Source organism: Pecten maximus, chromosome 2 (assembly GCF_902652985.1).
Source record: "Pecten maximus chromosome 2, xPecMax1.1, whole genome shotgun sequence".
NCBI classification, from domain to species: domain Eukaryota; kingdom Metazoa; phylum Mollusca; class Bivalvia; order Pectinida; family Pectinidae; genus Pecten; species Pecten maximus.
The window spans coordinates 38,111,486-38,130,010 of record NC_047016.1 but is presented as its reverse complement, the minus strand read 5'-3'; the positions used below and the strand labels follow the sequence as shown (position 1 = coordinate 38,130,010).

Here is an 18,525-nt window from a genome sequence, read left to right as displayed (position 1 = left end):
ATTTCTAGGGAATACACACACTCAAGTTTTGAAGTGAAACAGAAATGAGATTTCCACTAATAAAGTGATTAAGCTAATCACCTTTTGAACAACTGGGCCCTGGTTGCTTAGTTTCCTAGAAGTTAAAATGCGACAGATTACAAAAGGCGACCACTTCTTCATCATAGCTTAATCACAAGCTCACTGAATGGATGAAAAACACAAGACTTTTCTACCCCAACGGTTTATTTGAAGGTAACATGTCTATTCTTTTACAGCAAATTTTCTCATAGGATAGAGACTGTTCTTCCTACGCTCCTTTCTGGTCTTCTGAGCAAGTTCAGAAGGAATGAGCTTGCGACGAATAGCACGTGTTTTCTTTTGACGAAGATCCTTGGGCTTATAGCGCTTTGTCCTGTAGTATTTCCTTAGGTTTTCTTTTTGTGTCTGATGAATGACAGTCAACACACGGGCAATTGATTTACGGACAATGTGACTGAAAATATAAAAGTACAAAGCCAAATTATAAGAAGAAAATTAACATGCTCTTTCTCTTTTGAAATGGAAAAGTTGGTTAGCAACAAGAGGCCCATGGGCCTTAATGTTCACCCGAGTTCTGAAATATTTCAGTCAATTTGACCACTTTAGACCATTTTCTGGTCTTACGAGAGGTCACAATTAAGTTGTAACAATTGGCTGCATCCAGTTTAGTTCATAATGATAATCATCATGATCAACAGAAATCTCAGTCCTATCGATCCAGTTGTTAAAATCTTCATAGATTATCGGATTCAAGATTTCATCATCTATTTCTGTTGTCATGATGGAATATTCATTTGAAACAAACATTTTACTTTGAGCGACAAACTGGCAAGAACTGAAAAGACAATGCCAGACAATAGGCAACTACAAAAGGTCAGTCGAGACTTCGTCTTGCAGGGACCTAAAAAGGGAAAGCTTTCTTTGAGCGTTAACTGTATAATAAGAATATACTTGATATCTTGAAAACTTTACCAATATCACAAGAATTTACTTTTAATCCGTTTAAAATTGGACCAACACGTTTTAAACATGAACTTGCTCAAGGACCAACAATGCTGAAATCTAATTTCTTGCTCTGTTGTATACATATGTTGGAAGAAAAACATTCAGTAAGGCATTTTCAGAGCTTGTAACTTTGACCAGCACTATTACACATTTGCCTGTCCTAATCTTACAAGAGGTCAGAATTAAGACATCAAATTAGCTGCATCCAGTTTGGTTCACAATGATAATCATCATGATCAACAGAAATTTCAGTCCTATCGATCCAGTTGTTAAAATCTTCATAGATTATCGGATACAAGATTTCATCATCTATTTCTCTTGTCATGATGAATTATTCATTTGAAACAGACATTTTATTTTGAGTGACAAAATGGCAACAACTTAAAAGACGATGCCAGATAAAAGGCAACCACTAAGGGTCGACTTAGTCTCGCAGGGACCTTAGTCCTAAAAACGGAAAGCTTTCATGGTGAGTTACCAACATCACAAGAATTTACTTTTGATCTGTTTAAAATTGGACCAGCACATTTCAACTTTGGGACAAGAGTTTTAAACATGAACTTGCTCCAGGACCAGTGATGCTAAAATCTAATTTCTTGCTCTGATGTATACATATGTGGGAAGAAAAACATTCAGTAAGGTATTTTCAGAGCTTGTAACTTGGACCAGCAATATTATAGACTTGCCTGTCTCGTTTTTAAAGAGGTCACAATTAATAATTGTTGTGACCTCTCCTAAAAACGATAAAGTCATAAAAGTTTGCTGCATCCAGTTTTGTCATAATAATGGTCATCATGATCAACAGAAATTTCAGTCCTATCGATCCAGTTGTTAAAATCTTCATAGATTATCAGATTCAATGTTTCATCATTTATTTCTGTTGTCATGATGGAATGTTCATTCAAAAGAAATTTTAGGTTGGGTGACAAATTATCAAGAGCTTGTTCTCTGAATATCTATCCACCATCTTCTGACCTACCACCTCAAAAGTTCACAAGATTTGAAATCAGTGACTCAAGTTTCTTTTCTATAAAGTTATAGGTTTCATAGAATATAAAACCATGATGGCCATGGTCCATCAATCAATCTTTACATTTTTTAAAAATCTAGTTCAAAAATATCTTATTCTGGAGTAAATAGACTCACATCTTGGACAGCTTTGATGCAGCTCCACCTGTCACCTTGGCAACCCTCAGGGTAGCAAGCTCCTAAAATGTGAATTTATAGGATTAAGCTCAAGACTCGCAGACAATTCAAAATTTCAACTACAAGTCATGGCTGTACATTAAACAAATTATCACTGTGGTGGCATCAGATCGATAAAAGGAATGAACTGTAACAAGTGCACTCGTGCAGGAGTGGCCCAGCCATCTATAGCTATTGACAGGTATAGTTCTGCCATAGCACACACATTATACGTGTTATGTAGCTTGCACAAAGCAGTCACCTCAACTATTTTTGATAAGACACCACACTTTACTTGAACATTTTGTGAAATAGGAAATATATTTCTAATTTTCTGAATTCCTGGATGACAACAGATATATAAAGCTCATGTTATTTTCAGGAATTGTGGGACTTTGAAGGAGATTTTCATACATTTCTCAAGTTTAAACTTTATTTTGTATTTATTCTATGATATTTACAAAGCAGACCTTGAGAATTTGTGAAACACCACGGTTTGATAAATTTGTATTTTTTTCATACACTGAAAAGATCAAAGTGACTCATTCAAGATGGCTGTCAAATAACCTCTTTAAAAAAACTATTATCCTTCACTTCATGAAAACAGAAATTGACAATAAGCACATTGCTGCCTTACGTTTTTGAGCTCATCAAGCTGTTTCATCAAATCTTCCTTCTTCTTACCCCGGAGTTCCTTCGCCTTAACTTTTGCCTGCAAATGGATGAAAGAAATGAAGATTGTGAAAATAACATTGTCACAATTACTTAACGAGAACACTGCAAGTTTTTATTTGTATCACAAGTACTTTAACATCAGTCCTATTGATGTCTCTGAAGTTAAGGAAAATCTTTAACTTCAATCCACAAACTAGCCTATTATATGACATTTAGAGCACATCGGTCCATTATATATATATATAATTACCAACCCTAGTATATGCATGCATGTATGTCACCATTTGTAATCAACCCCTGTGCATCTACTTTTAGAAATTTCCCACCTGCTAAATAATTTGACTTTTACTATATTATATGATGTTCCATGGCCAAATAACTGTGACAATTGCGGAAAAAAATCCTGCATATGGAGCTAATTTTAGTAACAAATGCCATATATCAAATTTATTGGCTGGTTTGCATATGTTTCATGAATACACAAGTTAGTAGCTTTTCACGACCTTTGTCGCAGGGATCTAACTTTGTATCAATACATACTAATTATACATCTTTGGGTTATATTGCCTGGTACTGTATATATGTATTGATAGCTACTCCTGTAGGGCGTCAGACTCCGGGAGTCCTGTGCCTGTATCATTAAAGTGAAAGTTTTAACATCTTCACAAGATTCCGCTCGCAACGTTTGATTTATCAAAGTACATTTTTAACGTAACAGAAACGACGTTCTCATTCTGATGTCAAGTGTGCATTCCTTAATTTCACACACGTATAATTACCACAAAGTTCGTAAACAATTTTTAGCGTTTAACTTCAGCAGACGAAATTTCTTAAGGATTTGTCTATTAAAAGCAATATTTTAAAGAAACGAGTAAAGTTATATAGAAACTATTTAGGTAATTATTTAAACAAATCCTGCTTTATTCAACCTTCAAAAAAGAATCGATGACAAAATACCAGAAAACGAGATGTTTATAGATTTTAACTGACAAAATTTCGTACCATGGTGGCAAATGTAATGTGTATAGAAAAGGCCGGAAGTCAGCCTTACCTCAGAATGTATGGACCTCCGTTACAAAAGTTTTTCAATGAAAGCCTGAATTTGAATTTTCACATTTTGCTCATAGATCAATGAAATTTTATTATACAAAAAAGATATGGTAATGCAATTTAAGTACTAAGTTACAATTTGCGTTATGACCTTTCAGGGTCTATTTGACCTAGGGTAAGAACCGGAAGTTTATTTTATTTCCGGGGTGTGGGTGGCTATCAAGATAGGAGACACGAGAGCCGAAAATGTCGAAAAACACCGGTGCTAGCAAATTCAGAAAGGTGAATGTCGACCAGTTCGACGAAGATCAATACATAGATGATGAGGATGACCAAGAAGCCGACATTGGTCCCAATGAAGGAGAAGTCAACGCATTACTTGCTCAATATCCTTACTCAAGTTATTGTAACTTATCACTTCCTTATGATTAATAACATAATCATGTCGATGACCATAAACACTGATAGCCCGAGTTTCCTCTGGCCCTAGCTGGCAGCACATACGGATTACAACTTAGATTTGTGTATATTAAGAATAATAATAATACATTACTTAAAGTAATATTTATTTTATCACATGTATTTATATCATTTTTTTAATGAAAGACTATCAGATCACAGATTTTTACGATTTTCATTTTGTTTTCGGACTAAAAATCATAGATAAGACTCCTGCACAAATATTGATTCAGTGAATACTGATTATAACATCACACAATGATGAGCAGTGTGTAATGTTATAATTCACTGAAAAATAGTAGTTGCCTGCAGTGTTCTCCAGTCTTCATATGTTATGGACTGGGTTGATCATCGGTGACCAGGTAGCTCTCGGAGGTCCTGGGTTCGAACCCTGGTCTGGCTGCTACATTGTCTCCTCTTTTGTTACAAAATTGGCGTCCAACTAAGATACCCACAGTGGTGGTATAAGGGTCCCGTGTGTCTTCGAGACTTGGAAAAAAGGAGGGAGGTGTGTAGCAGGACTAGACTGGGTCGATGATTGGTGACCAGGTAGCTCACTTGGTAGAGCATCCGGCTAGGTGTTCTGAGGTCCCGGGTTCGAATCCCAATCTGGCCTCTACATTTTCTCCTCTCCTGTTACAATTTTAATAGGAAGGAGTATCTCCACTCTTAGATATTATTTATGATTTTTACAGTTTTGATGGTCTTCAATTATCTTTTGCCTTACACAGAAAAGATTTCAATTATTTCAGATTGTTAACGAAGTAGGTGGTAAATATGTGAAGTTCATTGATTGCTAGGTAAATTTATTCCATTATTTTATTCACAATGATTTTCCTTAATGCTGATTATATCAAAGCAGAAAGAAGCACTAGTAGCAGCACTTAAAAATCCTCCAATAGGATGCAAAAATCAGGCAACTAAGGTAACTACATATATATGTCTTTTTCTTTTGGTGGAGAACCTTTAATTGCAAGTGTTCATTTAACAAAACCCACATTAACATATTCATTCTTTAAATATAATAATTGAACATTAACAAATATGGACATAGTCATGATATTATTTCTTATACTGTGTAAATATTAAAAGGAGAGTCTCCTTTTAACAAGCTGTATATTGGTACAAACAGCTATGACCTCTTACACGTTTATTTTTATTATTTGTAAAACTTGTTTTGATTTGTTTTTTCTTCCTTCTTCAGGATAAAACAACGAATCTTGTGGTTCGAGTTTTGCAATCATTCAAGAATAACGAGATTGAAGGCTGTGTGAAGACACTGGACTCCAAATCTATAGATGTTCTCATGAAATATATTTACAAAGGCTTTGAATTCCCAACAGATAATAGCAGTGCCACCCTTCTCGGCTGGCATGATAAAGTAAGTACATTGTATATGTGTGATATATAAGGTAGTAATCTATTATCTATTTAGAGTGATAGTTGTAGAAGGTAAGAACTTAAGAAGGAAATTATTTAGATACTGTATATCGAAGAAAAGGATGTAAAAATGTTTAAAACTTAGATGTGAAAAATGTGAATTATCATATTATAAGATGCATGGGATCCAGTTGGCACTTGATTTTTTTCCATTTCAGAAGTCAAATGACAATTTCTCAGAATTTGTAAGAGTCAACAAATAGTCAAATAGACAAATGTCCCTTCAACTCCAAGAGTTAAATATCATTTTTGGGAGTCAAACATATTCTCTCAATGGTCACCCGGATGTCCTGAGATGTGTGATGGTTGTACATGTAACAGTATTACATTGTAAACTGCATTGTGATATCAAATTTCATGTGACAAACAAAACTACATTTCAACATCATTCGAGATTGTCTCCCTTGTTTTGAAGTTTTATTCAAATTAAAGAGACTTTAGACTGGTCCCCTGGCTCTTAGAATAATACTGTAATAGAATTACACTTGATAATTTTGGGCTGTCTCAAAAATTCAAGATATCCCAAGTTTTAAACTAGGTGGAGATAAGCTAGTTGAAAAAACTAAGGGACTGATGGTAGCCAGCCTGGTGCCTTATGTTCATACCAGTTGACTCAAGTTAACAGTTTTTGTGAAATAAATAATCTGATTGAAATTGTGATTTATGGAATGTGTAATATTTATCATTAATAGGTGTGAAGTCATTGGATGTTGAACAAAATAGAACATATATTGTACCTAGTAATCTACCGAAAACAATTAAGAATTATGAGATATTTTATTTTTAATGTTAGTCTAAACAGTTTCTATTGCCCTCTTGTATGGAACACAGTTACCTTATCATAAGCGTAGTTGCATAGGTAATTGATTAAAAAATTACTTTGACTTTTTGTAGCTGTCCCTATAAATTGTATGTTTACATTCAATGGATAGGGAATCATTTTACCTGTAATAACTGTTATTGTACCATTTCTTTCATAAGATGGCAAAAGCTACAGATGTTTATTCATGATGATTATGTTCAAATCAAAATATTTTACACACTATATAGTATATACAAGCATAATCCAACTTCCAGAAGAGTCTACGCAAAATATACGGATAGAAGTTTTTTTAGCATTTTCAACCCCAAAAAGTACACTGGTGCGTAAATTACACAGGTTTTTGCAGTATCTATTTCTATATCTTTCTATCTGCATTCCAGGTATTTGCCAGAGCTGGACAGGGTAGTATTATACGAGTGCTGACGGACAAGAAACGCCTGTGATGATGTAAAACTGGATCAAAACATCTGGTGCAAATAATTCCAAGACATTTTATAAAACTTTATAATCATTATGAGACAATGTATTGTCATTATGCTGTTGTGTGCCTACAGGAAAGCGAGCCAGTCTCCTGCTGCCCGAGGTATGGCCACAGATTCAGTCGTTGGTCTCGTAGTGTGACAGACAGCTGACTCTCTACTATATAGGTCACCAGTACTTGTCATATCAGGTGGTGAAATTCAGCAAAGATCAGTTCTTCATCATAATCAGTGAGAGTGACTTTTTAATTTATATCAATGTTTATTCAAATCTTATTATCAATATTCATTCCATAGGAAATTTCTGTATTTTATTTCTAGGAATGTGATTGTTATTTATCAATTGCTGAAAAAAGGGGAATGAAAAATTAGTGTCTTACATGCGTTGGAGAACATCATTGTAAATAAAAGAAAGCCAATGTCATATGACCACTGGGACACTTAACTAATGATATTAATTTTCCATTAGTTTGTCCCAAGTTAATATTCCTTTGTGTATCAAAGAGTGCAGAAATTGTAAGTGCTTTTCATTAATACAGTTTGTACATATGAATTAGTTCAAGAAATAATGAATAATGTTCAAAAGTTACAGCTACCAATCTTCCTTTGTTTAATAAGTAAGTCGTCACAGGTACAGGGCATCCAGTTTACACTTGATATCTTGGAACGTTGAAACAGTAGTCAAAACATATTTCTCATAAAAATCGGAAGCCTAGAACATGTCAAAAAGATGTGTCCCTTCAATCCCAAAAGTCAAATTTTATTTTGAGGAGTCATACACACAACCTCAAGGGCTTACTGGATGCCCTGCAGATACCAGCATTACTCTGTCATAAGATTCCGTTCTCCTGTGATATCAGTGTCCTGAAAGGCTCTTTCTAAACAACAATGTCAAGGTAAAAGATAACAACGGTTCTTTTCACTTAGCTCTATAGTATAGATCAGGTTGAATTCGTGGTGATCTGTATCTTTGACATAAAATCACATTTTAAGAGAAATGTGTGTATGAGTTTATATTATGTGTAACATGTACATGTGTATGAATAAATATGTTACAAGATATTAAATTTATTAATAATACTCATGTTATTATCATTTTTTCCCTTATACAGCATTTAATCCTACATTTGTATACAGAATGAATTTGAATATATGTGAACTTTTATAACAAGCCTCTGGCAAACTAATGCTCTTCTCTCCCATCAACAAAATATGATTTCAAAGATTTCATTATTCACATCCAAACCCCATCCCCAAAACTCTGACAATACACCACGGCCAATCATTTGGTGAATCATTTGGTTTGTTTTTGTCCTTTTAACAGCCAGGGTCATTTAAGGACGTGCCAGGTTTGGAGGTGGAGGAAAGCCGGAGTACCCGGAGAAAAACCACCGGCCTATGGTCAGTACCTGGCAACTGCCCCATGTAGGTTTCGAACTCGCAACCCAGTGGTGGAGGGCTAGTGTTAAAGTGTCGGGACACCTTAACCACTCGGCCACCGCGGCCCCTTCGGTGAATCATAAAATGTGTCTGCCACAGTTACATCATACATGATAGACTAAAGTTTTTAGGCTGCAACCGAGATAAAGTCTCAAGTGACCTGTTCTAATTGCCTTTTGTCCATTGTCCTATGTCCTATGTGTAGGATTAATATATATTGTTCAACTTGTTGAAGGAGTTACTGCCCTTTGTTTATGTCAGTATGTTACTCCTGTCTGGAGATCTTTGTTTTAAACCAATCTCTATGCAATCTATATTTTGTGGATTTGTTACCATCATATTTACCTTAGTAATGGTTTCTTTGGCAATACACTTTGTATTTTGGTTGGAGTTTCATAATTCATGCATTTTGATACAAAAGTCGACATTACTTTGGCATGCAACAGGTGGATATTGTCCCCTCGCCTTCACCCTGAGTAAAGCATGCAAATTAAATGACTGAGCCTTGATGGCTGTTCACTATTCATTGATGGGGCAAAAGTGTGAAGTTGACATTCTTATCACAATAGCACTCTTTACCTTTCAGTAATACTGCAAGGATCCGAGGATCGACTGGTGTTTTAACCATTCAGTCCTTTAAAAATGATCTCATACAGAGTATTTAACAAATAAATAATAAAGAATTAACCAAATTGAAGATGCCTCCATAACAGAAGGAACTACCAGACCACTGGATCTATGTGTGTTGAAACAAATTATGGAGTTATCTTGAACAGTTTTGGAGATATGCTCCAGGAAAGCCAAACAGATAGACATAACCTGTTCGTATATCCTTGCCAACCTTTGTTTTGTGGGGATGAAGGTTTAATTACAAAGCTACACGAATGTACCTGTTTATAAAATTTTATTCATACATATGTCAATAGTTTTATCACAATTCCATGTTTAAGTCACAATGGACATATTGCATTTACATAATTATATATGCCTACCACACATGTTCCATTAAACAAAGCCAGGCTTTAATTTCTGCGACATTGTACCACACTCCCAAAGACTTCAATGATGTCCGTCAAAAAAACAGACAACTACATGTCCAATATATCCTATAGACCACCATAAGCTTGTATAAGGAACCCTGGGAGAGATTGCATCATGTCAGCCGTGACTACAATTTCTCACAGAGTCTTAACACATGCTGATCAATAAGGGTTATGATCTGTATATTAAACCATGCATTACCATAATAAATTAGAAATAATCATGACAAAGCAATGCATTCTGGGAGAGACTGCCGGGACCGTTTTAATGTCTGGGTTGACCTATTCAAAGCATTACTATAACACTACTTGATGTCTAAATATTTCATTAAATTTTGAATAGATTCAAATCTGTTGAAATTCCATGGGCATTTGAATGTAATCCAATTACTGTAAACTTACTAAATTTATGTGTGCTAAAATTTTAGCACATTATCAAATTTTAAGAGTTCAGCACAATGATGGACTGGGAAACCCACATTATTTGCTTTGAAAATCGTATAAATAGTCAGAGAATGTGGTGAAGTACTTACACAATTCTGTGAAGCAATTTATTTACAAAATGCAATTCCTGTTTTTATGAAAGTCAGGAACATGGGACACATAATTACGTATTCTAGATTTTGGATTCTGTGAGAGGGTTTTTTATCGTTGTTTACTCTTCATTTCTTTGAATGATTTAATAAATCAAACGTTTTGAAATAGCTATCCTAGATACAGTTGTTACAATGCTTCCAGTGTGAAAAGCACTTGAATTGGATTACCACAAAAAATATGTACGTTCACAGTATTGTATTACTGGGGTATCTTATAATATCAGACATGATCATTGACATCACTAATACTGCTCTAGGGCTAAGCTGATAGCTACCAGTACTGATAAGCGACATGACAGAAATTAAAACAAACTTCGCACTCTTAATCCCACAAAAAAAGAGTGATGAATTAGACACAGCGATACCTCTAGGCTTAGTGAATTCTTTTTAAAAAGTGACCAATTTGCTCACACACTATTTAGACAGTTAAAATGGAATCATTTTAATATAATAGCTGATTTTAATACAAAAGTAGTTAATATAACCAGTAGTTCCCATCAGAATATGATTTTTTTACAATCCACGCTGAAGAATTATCAACTTTCCCATGACAGATAAAATTACTACACAGAAAAAATTAGTAACAGTTATTTGAGATTCTATTATCAAATCATTCCTTTCGATTCCAAATTCATCTTTCCTTACACAAAACTGAAGAAAAAAAGTTATTTAGTGCTATTTAGATAAAATAAATGTATGTATTATGTACAAAGTTATAATACTAGTTTCAATCTTTTCTAGTTAGGACCAGATTCAGATTGTAGTTTGTGAATAAAGTCACCTTTTGAATACTTACAGTATTTGACAGTGAATTACAGTGTAAGTCAAGTGGTAATGATTTATTTTGGCAAATGCTTTCTGACATTAAGGTATTTTTTTCTATACAATGCAGCTTGCCACTTAAAATTAAGGTATTTTTTCTATACAATGCAGCTCGCCACTTAAAATTAAGGTATTTTTTTCTATACAATGCAGCTTGCCACTTAAAAATAAAATCCTCAATCTTTGTAATGTAAGCGAGAAGAAATATAAATATTAAGATAGGTCAATAAAAGGCAAGACAACGAATGGATCCTGCTTTCAAATGTTGTTAAATAGTATATATATAATATATACAATCAATACACACTAATACATATCAAAATCAAAATACCTTGAGATATCACATGTTGACTGTAAACTTCTCCAAATGACTAACAAAATTTTTGGTGCAAGAGTAGGCCTTATATTTCAACTACATTTTGTGTATTACCATATTTATCTGTAAATAAGCCCCTTCCCACAAATAAACTAACTTCTTCAGCCCCTACCCACAAATAAACTAACTTCTTCATATTTGTAGAATCATCAATTTCAAAATTACTGATGTAAAACTAAAGGTGGTTCACAAATAAGCCCTTCCAAAATTAATACTGAACTTTTACACTAGGGGAGGGGGGTTTATTTGTGGATAAATACAGTACTAAACTTTACACTAGGGGAGGGAGGTTAATTTGTGGATAAATACAGTACTGAACTTTTACACTAGGGGAGGGGGGTTTATTTGTGGATAAATACAGTACTGAACTTTTACACTAGGGGAGGGGGTGATAAATAATTTGACTGGTGTATGTACATAAATATGATGGGGGTGATCGTATAGTTCTGTTGCCCGATATGGTCCCATCTTTATACAGTTTATCAGAATCAAAAAATTATCCCTGAAGTATATTGTGCGATAGATTACAATGATGCGGAAAAAAGGCTTTGATGATAAATTATTTTAAAACAGGTACAAGAAAAATATTATCTGGTACACCTCTTGCATTCAGACATTGAAATCAATGTACAGTGTACCTGGTAAGATGGTGTCATTGATGTACCAGGTATTCAAACTTATAATTATTTCATTAAATTAATGTATTCTGGAAAATATATTCACATTCACATCTGATATTTTCAATAAATGTAAATGAACCCGTTTTAGGTCGGACGCATATGGATATAGAGAAAATATTTCGATTTCTCTCCAGATAGTATTGAAACATAAAAACACGGAAAAGAATTTTAGATCTCTCGCAATCGTATGGAAACATACAAACACGGAGAATAATATTGGATCTCTCACGATTGCAGGGAAACATACAAACATGGAAAAGAATTTTACATCTCTCGCAATCATATGGAAACATACAAACACAGGGGGAAATGTTAGATAACTCCAGACTGTTCCAAAAATAACACTGTAAAGAATTTTGATCCCTCCGGATTGTATGGAAACATCATATGAAACAAGAAGTTTTAGATCTCTTCAGATTGTAAAGAAACATAGGGAAACACAGAGTCCGAGAAAGATCCATTTGTATTTAGGCTTCTCCTGATTGTATGCAAACAAAACAAAATTGGAGAAGAATTTTAGATCTCACTGGATCGTTCCGAAAAAATAACATGGACTAGAATTTTAGATCTCATCGTATTGTATGGAAGCATAACATGGAGAGTAATCTCAATAACAACGGATTAAAATGTACATATTAAATATCACATTATATAAAATGGTCGGTGTTGTTTTATCTCAATGATAGATGAACACATTACCCTCTAACAAAATGATGAACTTTATCATATCTTATTAACGACACATAAATGCCAGTCATGAATATTTGAATATATGAGAGGTACAAATACAAGGAAACACAGTTCCGACGGTAATGTACGACAGGTCAGTGAGATCACTATATATGGACGTAATCAGAAGATCAAGTGACAACATTTCTCCCGTAATTAAGCATTTACTGTTCAGCCAACCGTATTAATGAAAACCATGTCCTGTAGGCATTCTCCCCCCGAACTGTACCAAACGTGTGTATTTAATAGTAAAACATGTACTAAAACGACTCATGTGACCCAACTTCATTCATGCATTTGGCTGAACCGGAAAATACATTGCTGGAAAAATATTGTCACATTCCATATATATAGTGATCTTCATGATTTGTTCAACATGTGTAATGAAATAAAAGCAGATGTGAGGAAGGGCTCACTTAGTACTTAGTACTCCCACCTGTAGAAAATGGTGTACATGTGTCCATTACCCGGCATTACCTGTAATTCTTTTTACCTTTGATAGTTGAACCTTAACCAAAGACCACTTAAATCTTAAAAGGTGTTTCTGATGATCCTAATGTCATGATGATACAGTGCAAATTTTAACAAAATATAATAAAACTGAGAATTACATATTTGTATATGTACTTTTTTCATTTTTTTTTTCAAAAAAATGCTCCAGTAAATACAAAATTTCTGGAAAGAAAGACAATTTCATTGAGGTTTCCAGAAATTAAATTTCATTGAGGTACATCAACCTTCTGTGCTATCAATGACAGGCATACAGCACTGTTACTTGGACTAATTGTATATTGTCTACAACCACAAATAAATAAATAAAGACACCCAATTCAATGATCAAGGCATGAACATAATTTTAAAAAACAACTCCTTAACACATTCTATTACAGAAATTCTGCAGTTGTTGCAGAGATTCACATGTTTCCAATTCTATCAAACATTCCTGATCTCTCATTTATACACAACACACCAAAACAGTATGAAAGTCAAAAATTTATTGAATGGAACCAAAAACTTGTTCAGGCTCATATTAAATATTATCTAAAGGTTTTGGCATTCTTAGGGGCTGCTCATTCTTACAACTAAATAACATCAACTAACAATATTACATAATAAATTTTTACTCGCTACTCAAAAGATACACCTAAACAATTAAGATACTAATTATACTATAGGGGCATGCAACCCCCAAGCTAGAGCGATCATAGCTTAGCTAGCTATGACTAATAGAGAGGAGAGAAACCTAGCTTGAGCGACCTCAAGCCACAGAGTAAGCAGTTGGTAGCTAAAAAGCAGGCAGTTCTGCTAAGACTGTTTCAGATGGGGCGACCCCCGAGCTTGGGCGATCCCAAGCATATCATCTACATAAGAAATAAATACACAAAATATGATATAATGAATTGGGGGCAAGAAATTCCCCGAATTTAAAAGCCAAATCGAAGAGGTTACAATAAAGTAACCGAATGAGAGCCCCCAAGAAAGAAATTATGTGCAAGAAGGATATGACAATGTAATATTTTTAAGAATGTAGATAAAGTGAATCGATGATGAACTAGAAAATTATTGATTATAATCAGTACAACTAAGCACAAATTTGCCTATAGAAATTAATGCACCGTATTACATATATACACACATAATTATCATATGCTCTAAAATGAGACATTAAGAAGTTAAATGTGGTCAGTGGCACAGTAACTGGTATAAAGCTTGCAGATAAACCAAGTAATGACAAGAGTTCAAATGATTGAAAGGTTATATCACGTATGGAATAAAGCTGAAAAGGAGAGGAAAAACATACCTAATACTATAAAGTGAGATAGTATTTAAAGGAGCACTAGATTCTGCGTCTGTGAATGAGACAGATGCAAGAACTACATCCTTCTGATGGAGGTCTAATTAAGGAAACAGTGCCAATGATAAAGTGTTAAGGATGATAATTAGGTACTGGGAACGCACCCTGAAGATGTAAGAGGATAACAAGCTCCGTATGTCAACTATATCTACTAATAATAGACAAAGAAAGGGTTGCAGATGTCCTAAGAAAGTCAACAAACTGGTTGCCAAGACTAAGGAACTTACATACACAGAACAGGTAGTTATAATGAACCTGCCAACACTCAAACTGATTACGATGCATAAAAGGAGATACGATTAAAGTTATAAGTACTTAATGCAATAAGGATACTGAATGTAGTACAGGGCTTATACAGCTAACTTAAATAAACAAGATGTGAGTATTCCGAGAAACACCCAGAGAAGAGACTTGACTCTGTCGGACTCCAGAGAAGCAGCTTGACTCCAGGTATTTCACAGTGAAGAAAGAATTGAGTACTCAAAACTAAAGAAGGGGCTTGACTCTACTGAACAGCAGAAATACAATAAGGATACTGAATGGTGTACAGGGCTTAAACAGCTAACTTAAATTAACAAGACTTGAGTATTTGGAGAAACACCCAGAGAAGAAACTTGGCTCTGATGAACTCCAGAGAAGCAACTTGACTCCAGGTATTTCACGGTGAAGAAAGAAAATGGAGTACTCGAAACTTATAGAAGGAGCTTGACTCTACTGAACCGCAGAGAAGCAACTTGACTCTAAAATGCCTGACTTAGAGAAGAAGCTTGACTCTACTTGACAGCAGAGAAGCAACTTGACTCTAAAATGCTTGACTTAGAGAAGAAGCTTGACTCTACTTGACAGCAGAGAAGCAACTTGACTCTAAAATGCCTGACTTAGAGAAGAAGCTTGACTCTACTTGACAGCAGAGAAGCAACTTGACTCTAAATCATTCATACTGAAAGGTCCTACTAGAGAAGAAGCTTGACCCTACTGAGCCATAGAGAAGCGACTTGACTCTAGTACCCCTGTAGTGACAAACTTGACTCCTATGTGCTACTGAGAATACCCTTGGCTCAGAGTCGCAGTGACTCATAAGAAGAGACTTGACTCGCAGACACAGCTGAGAAGACCCTTGACTCTTGAGTTGTGATTACTCATGAGAAGAGTTTTGACTCATGATTGGAGAAGCGATGACATGACTGCATAAACTAACGAATCAAAACACAGCGAAGTAGTAGCTGGTGGCATGACAAACTTGACTCCTAAGTGCTACTGAGAAGACCCTTGGCTCTGAGGCTCAGTGACTCGTGAGAAGAGACTTGACTCGCAGACACAGCTGAGAAGAGTTTTGACTCTGAGTGTGATTACTCATGAGAAGAGTTTTGACTCATGATTGGAGAAGCAAAGACCTGACTACGTAAGCTAACGAATCAAAACACAGCGAAATAGTAGGTAGCTAGTGCGGGACACTCTTGACTAAGTGCTACTGAGAAGACTACATACTTGAGTCGCAGTGACTCATGAGAAGAGACTTGACTCGCAGACACAGCTGAGAAAACCCTTGACTCTTGAGTTGTGATTACTCATGAGAAGAGTTTTGACTCATGATTGGAGAAGCGATGACATGACTGCATAAACTAACGAATCAAAACACAGCGAAGTAGTAGCTGGTGGCATGACAAACTTGACTCCTAAGTGCTACTGAGACGACCCTTGGCTCTGAGTCTCAGTGACTCGTGAGAAGAGACTTGACTCGCAGACACAGCTGAGAAGAGTTTTGACTCTGAGTGTGATTACTCATGAGAAGAGTTTTGACTCATGATTGGAGAAGCAAGACCTGACTACGTAAGCTAACGAATCAAAACACAGCGAAGTAGTAGGTAGCTAGTGCGGGACACTCTTGACTAAGTGCTACTGAGAAGACTACATACTTTGAGTCGCAGTGACTCATGAGAAGAGACTTGACTCGCAGACACAGCTGAGAAAACCCTTGACTCTTGAGTTGTGATTACTCATGAGAAGAGTTTTGACTCATGATTGGAGAAGCGATGACATGACTGCATAAACTAACGAATCAAAACACAGCGAAGTAGTAGCTGGTGGCATGACAAACTTGACTCCTAAGTGCTACTGAGAAGACCCTTGGCTCTGAGTCTCAGTGACTCGTGAGAAGAAACTTGACTCGCAGACACAGCTGAGAAGACCCTTGACTTCGAGTTATGACAACTCAAGAGAAGAGTGACTTGATTGTGGTTGAAGACATGACCTGATTACCCACAAAATAAACAAATAAAACATGGCATAGGTTGGTGGCTATTGTAAGGAAAAACTTCACTTCTTATGGCTGCTGAGAAGATCCTAGACTTTAAGTTGTGATTACTCATGAGATGAGTGACTTGACTCGTAATAGAAGAGGCTTGATCTGACTGATAACTAATTAAACCTAGTACATGATAATAACAATCTAGTAACAGACTAAATAAAGTGAGGAAGAAACATCATCTCTATATATATCTATGACAAAGCTCTCCTTAACAGTTGCATAATATATTCCGCACAAGTATAAACAAGAATCTGTGACAAGTACAAGGAAAACAATAATGCTAGATACAGATAAAAGGTGTGACAGCTATGCCGTAAACCAATTATTTAGAAATATCTGTGACAAGTACATAGAAAACAGTAACGCTAGATACAGATAGAAGGTGTGAACGCGAAGATATAAATGTTTACTAGAGTAACAAGTATCGAGAATGCTCCTCTGATATCCACGCTGTAACCAAAGTCTGGTCAGGTACAACAAGTCAAAATAGACAGATTGATGAGTAATCTCACCGCTGAAAAGTCCAAGACAACTGAGTTGGAAGCATAGTAAGCTGATGCTACGATTTCCACTTTATCTGCATGTCGCTATCATCGGGAGATGGAAACGCATAATGTAGTTCGGTGAGTTTCCGAGTCGTCTGTATGTAGTTATCAAAGTTGTTCGTTGATTATCCGAGGAGTCTGCATGTCGTAATCGTCGGGAGATTGAAATTCCGACTAGTTAAGTTGTTCGGTTAGTTCCGAGTACACTGCATGTCGTAATATCGCGAGATGGAAATCTAGACTAATAATGTTGTACGTGTAGTTCCTTAATTATTTTTCCTTAAATCAGATAATTACCCCTACAAAATTAACCGTAAACGCCAAAGAAGACGATGCAATGCCCTACAGTGTTCGACAAGACATGGGCGCTGCCATCTTGAATCCCGCACGGAATCCTGGGATCGCGCACCAAGCTGCTGGTAGTGACGCGTTCCTGACCTGCTTGGCCGCCATGTTAGATGACCCGAGACGGTTTACAAACTGATGTCTTTCGATTTCCACTAGCACGAATAAGTCACACACAAAGTTAGATCCCGATAGCAAAGAAAACACATTGTGGTTGCATAAAGACTGTTAGGATCCAAATAGGAAATACACAGCTCGATGACGAATGACATTCGTCAATGTAAACTAAAGGAAATGTCCTCGACACACGTCGATAAAAATGTAAACAAACACAACACACGTGTAAATACCGTTATTGGTGTGTACTACTGTCGTAGAAGACGACAACTCCAGGCAAAACACTCGTAAGTTCAAAAGTCAATAGGAGTTGTTGCGACGAAAGTAAACAATAGGAGAAAATAATGATGAATAAAACACTGCTGCTACAAATAATCACGCTGCTTGAAAATGAATGCAGGTGGCGCTATCCCCTGACGTATTTCCATTGGTCAAGAACATCACGTGATCAAAGGCGCGAGGTTAGAAATAGATATTTACTAACATGAAGACTGTGACGGGGTTTTTAAATGTTGTGTACAAACAACTATTTAGT

At 35.7% G+C, this 18,525-nt stretch overlaps 2 protein-coding genes across 2 annotated transcripts; one reads left to right on the top strand and one right to left on the bottom strand.

Moving 5' to 3' along the window:
- Positions 1–207: 207 nt before the first annotated feature.
- LOC117322002 (60S ribosomal protein L35-like) lies at positions 208–3,944 on the bottom strand. Its single transcript, XM_033876696.1, has 4 exons — positions 3,889–3,944; positions 2,849–2,923; positions 2,173–2,234; positions 208–475 (listed from the first exon to the last, which is right to left on the bottom strand). Exons 1-4 carry the CDS (start codon positions 3,889–3,891, stop codon positions 244–246), a joined length of 372 nt encoding a protein of 123 aa, XP_033732587.1. The 5' UTR covers positions 3,892–3,944; the 3' UTR covers positions 208–243.
- Positions 3,945–4,119: 175 nt separating this feature from the next.
- Positions 4,120–8,217, top strand: LOC117322001 (actin-related protein 2/3 complex subunit 5-A-like). Its single transcript, XM_033876695.1, has 4 exons — positions 4,120–4,322; positions 5,248–5,320; positions 5,600–5,776; positions 7,039–8,217. The coding sequence occupies exons 1-4, from the start codon at positions 4,183–4,185 to the stop codon at positions 7,099–7,101; spliced, it is 453 nt and encodes a 150-aa protein (XP_033732586.1). The 5' UTR covers positions 4,120–4,182; the 3' UTR covers positions 7,102–8,217.
- The last annotated feature ends 10,308 nt before the right edge of the window (positions 8,218–18,525 follow it).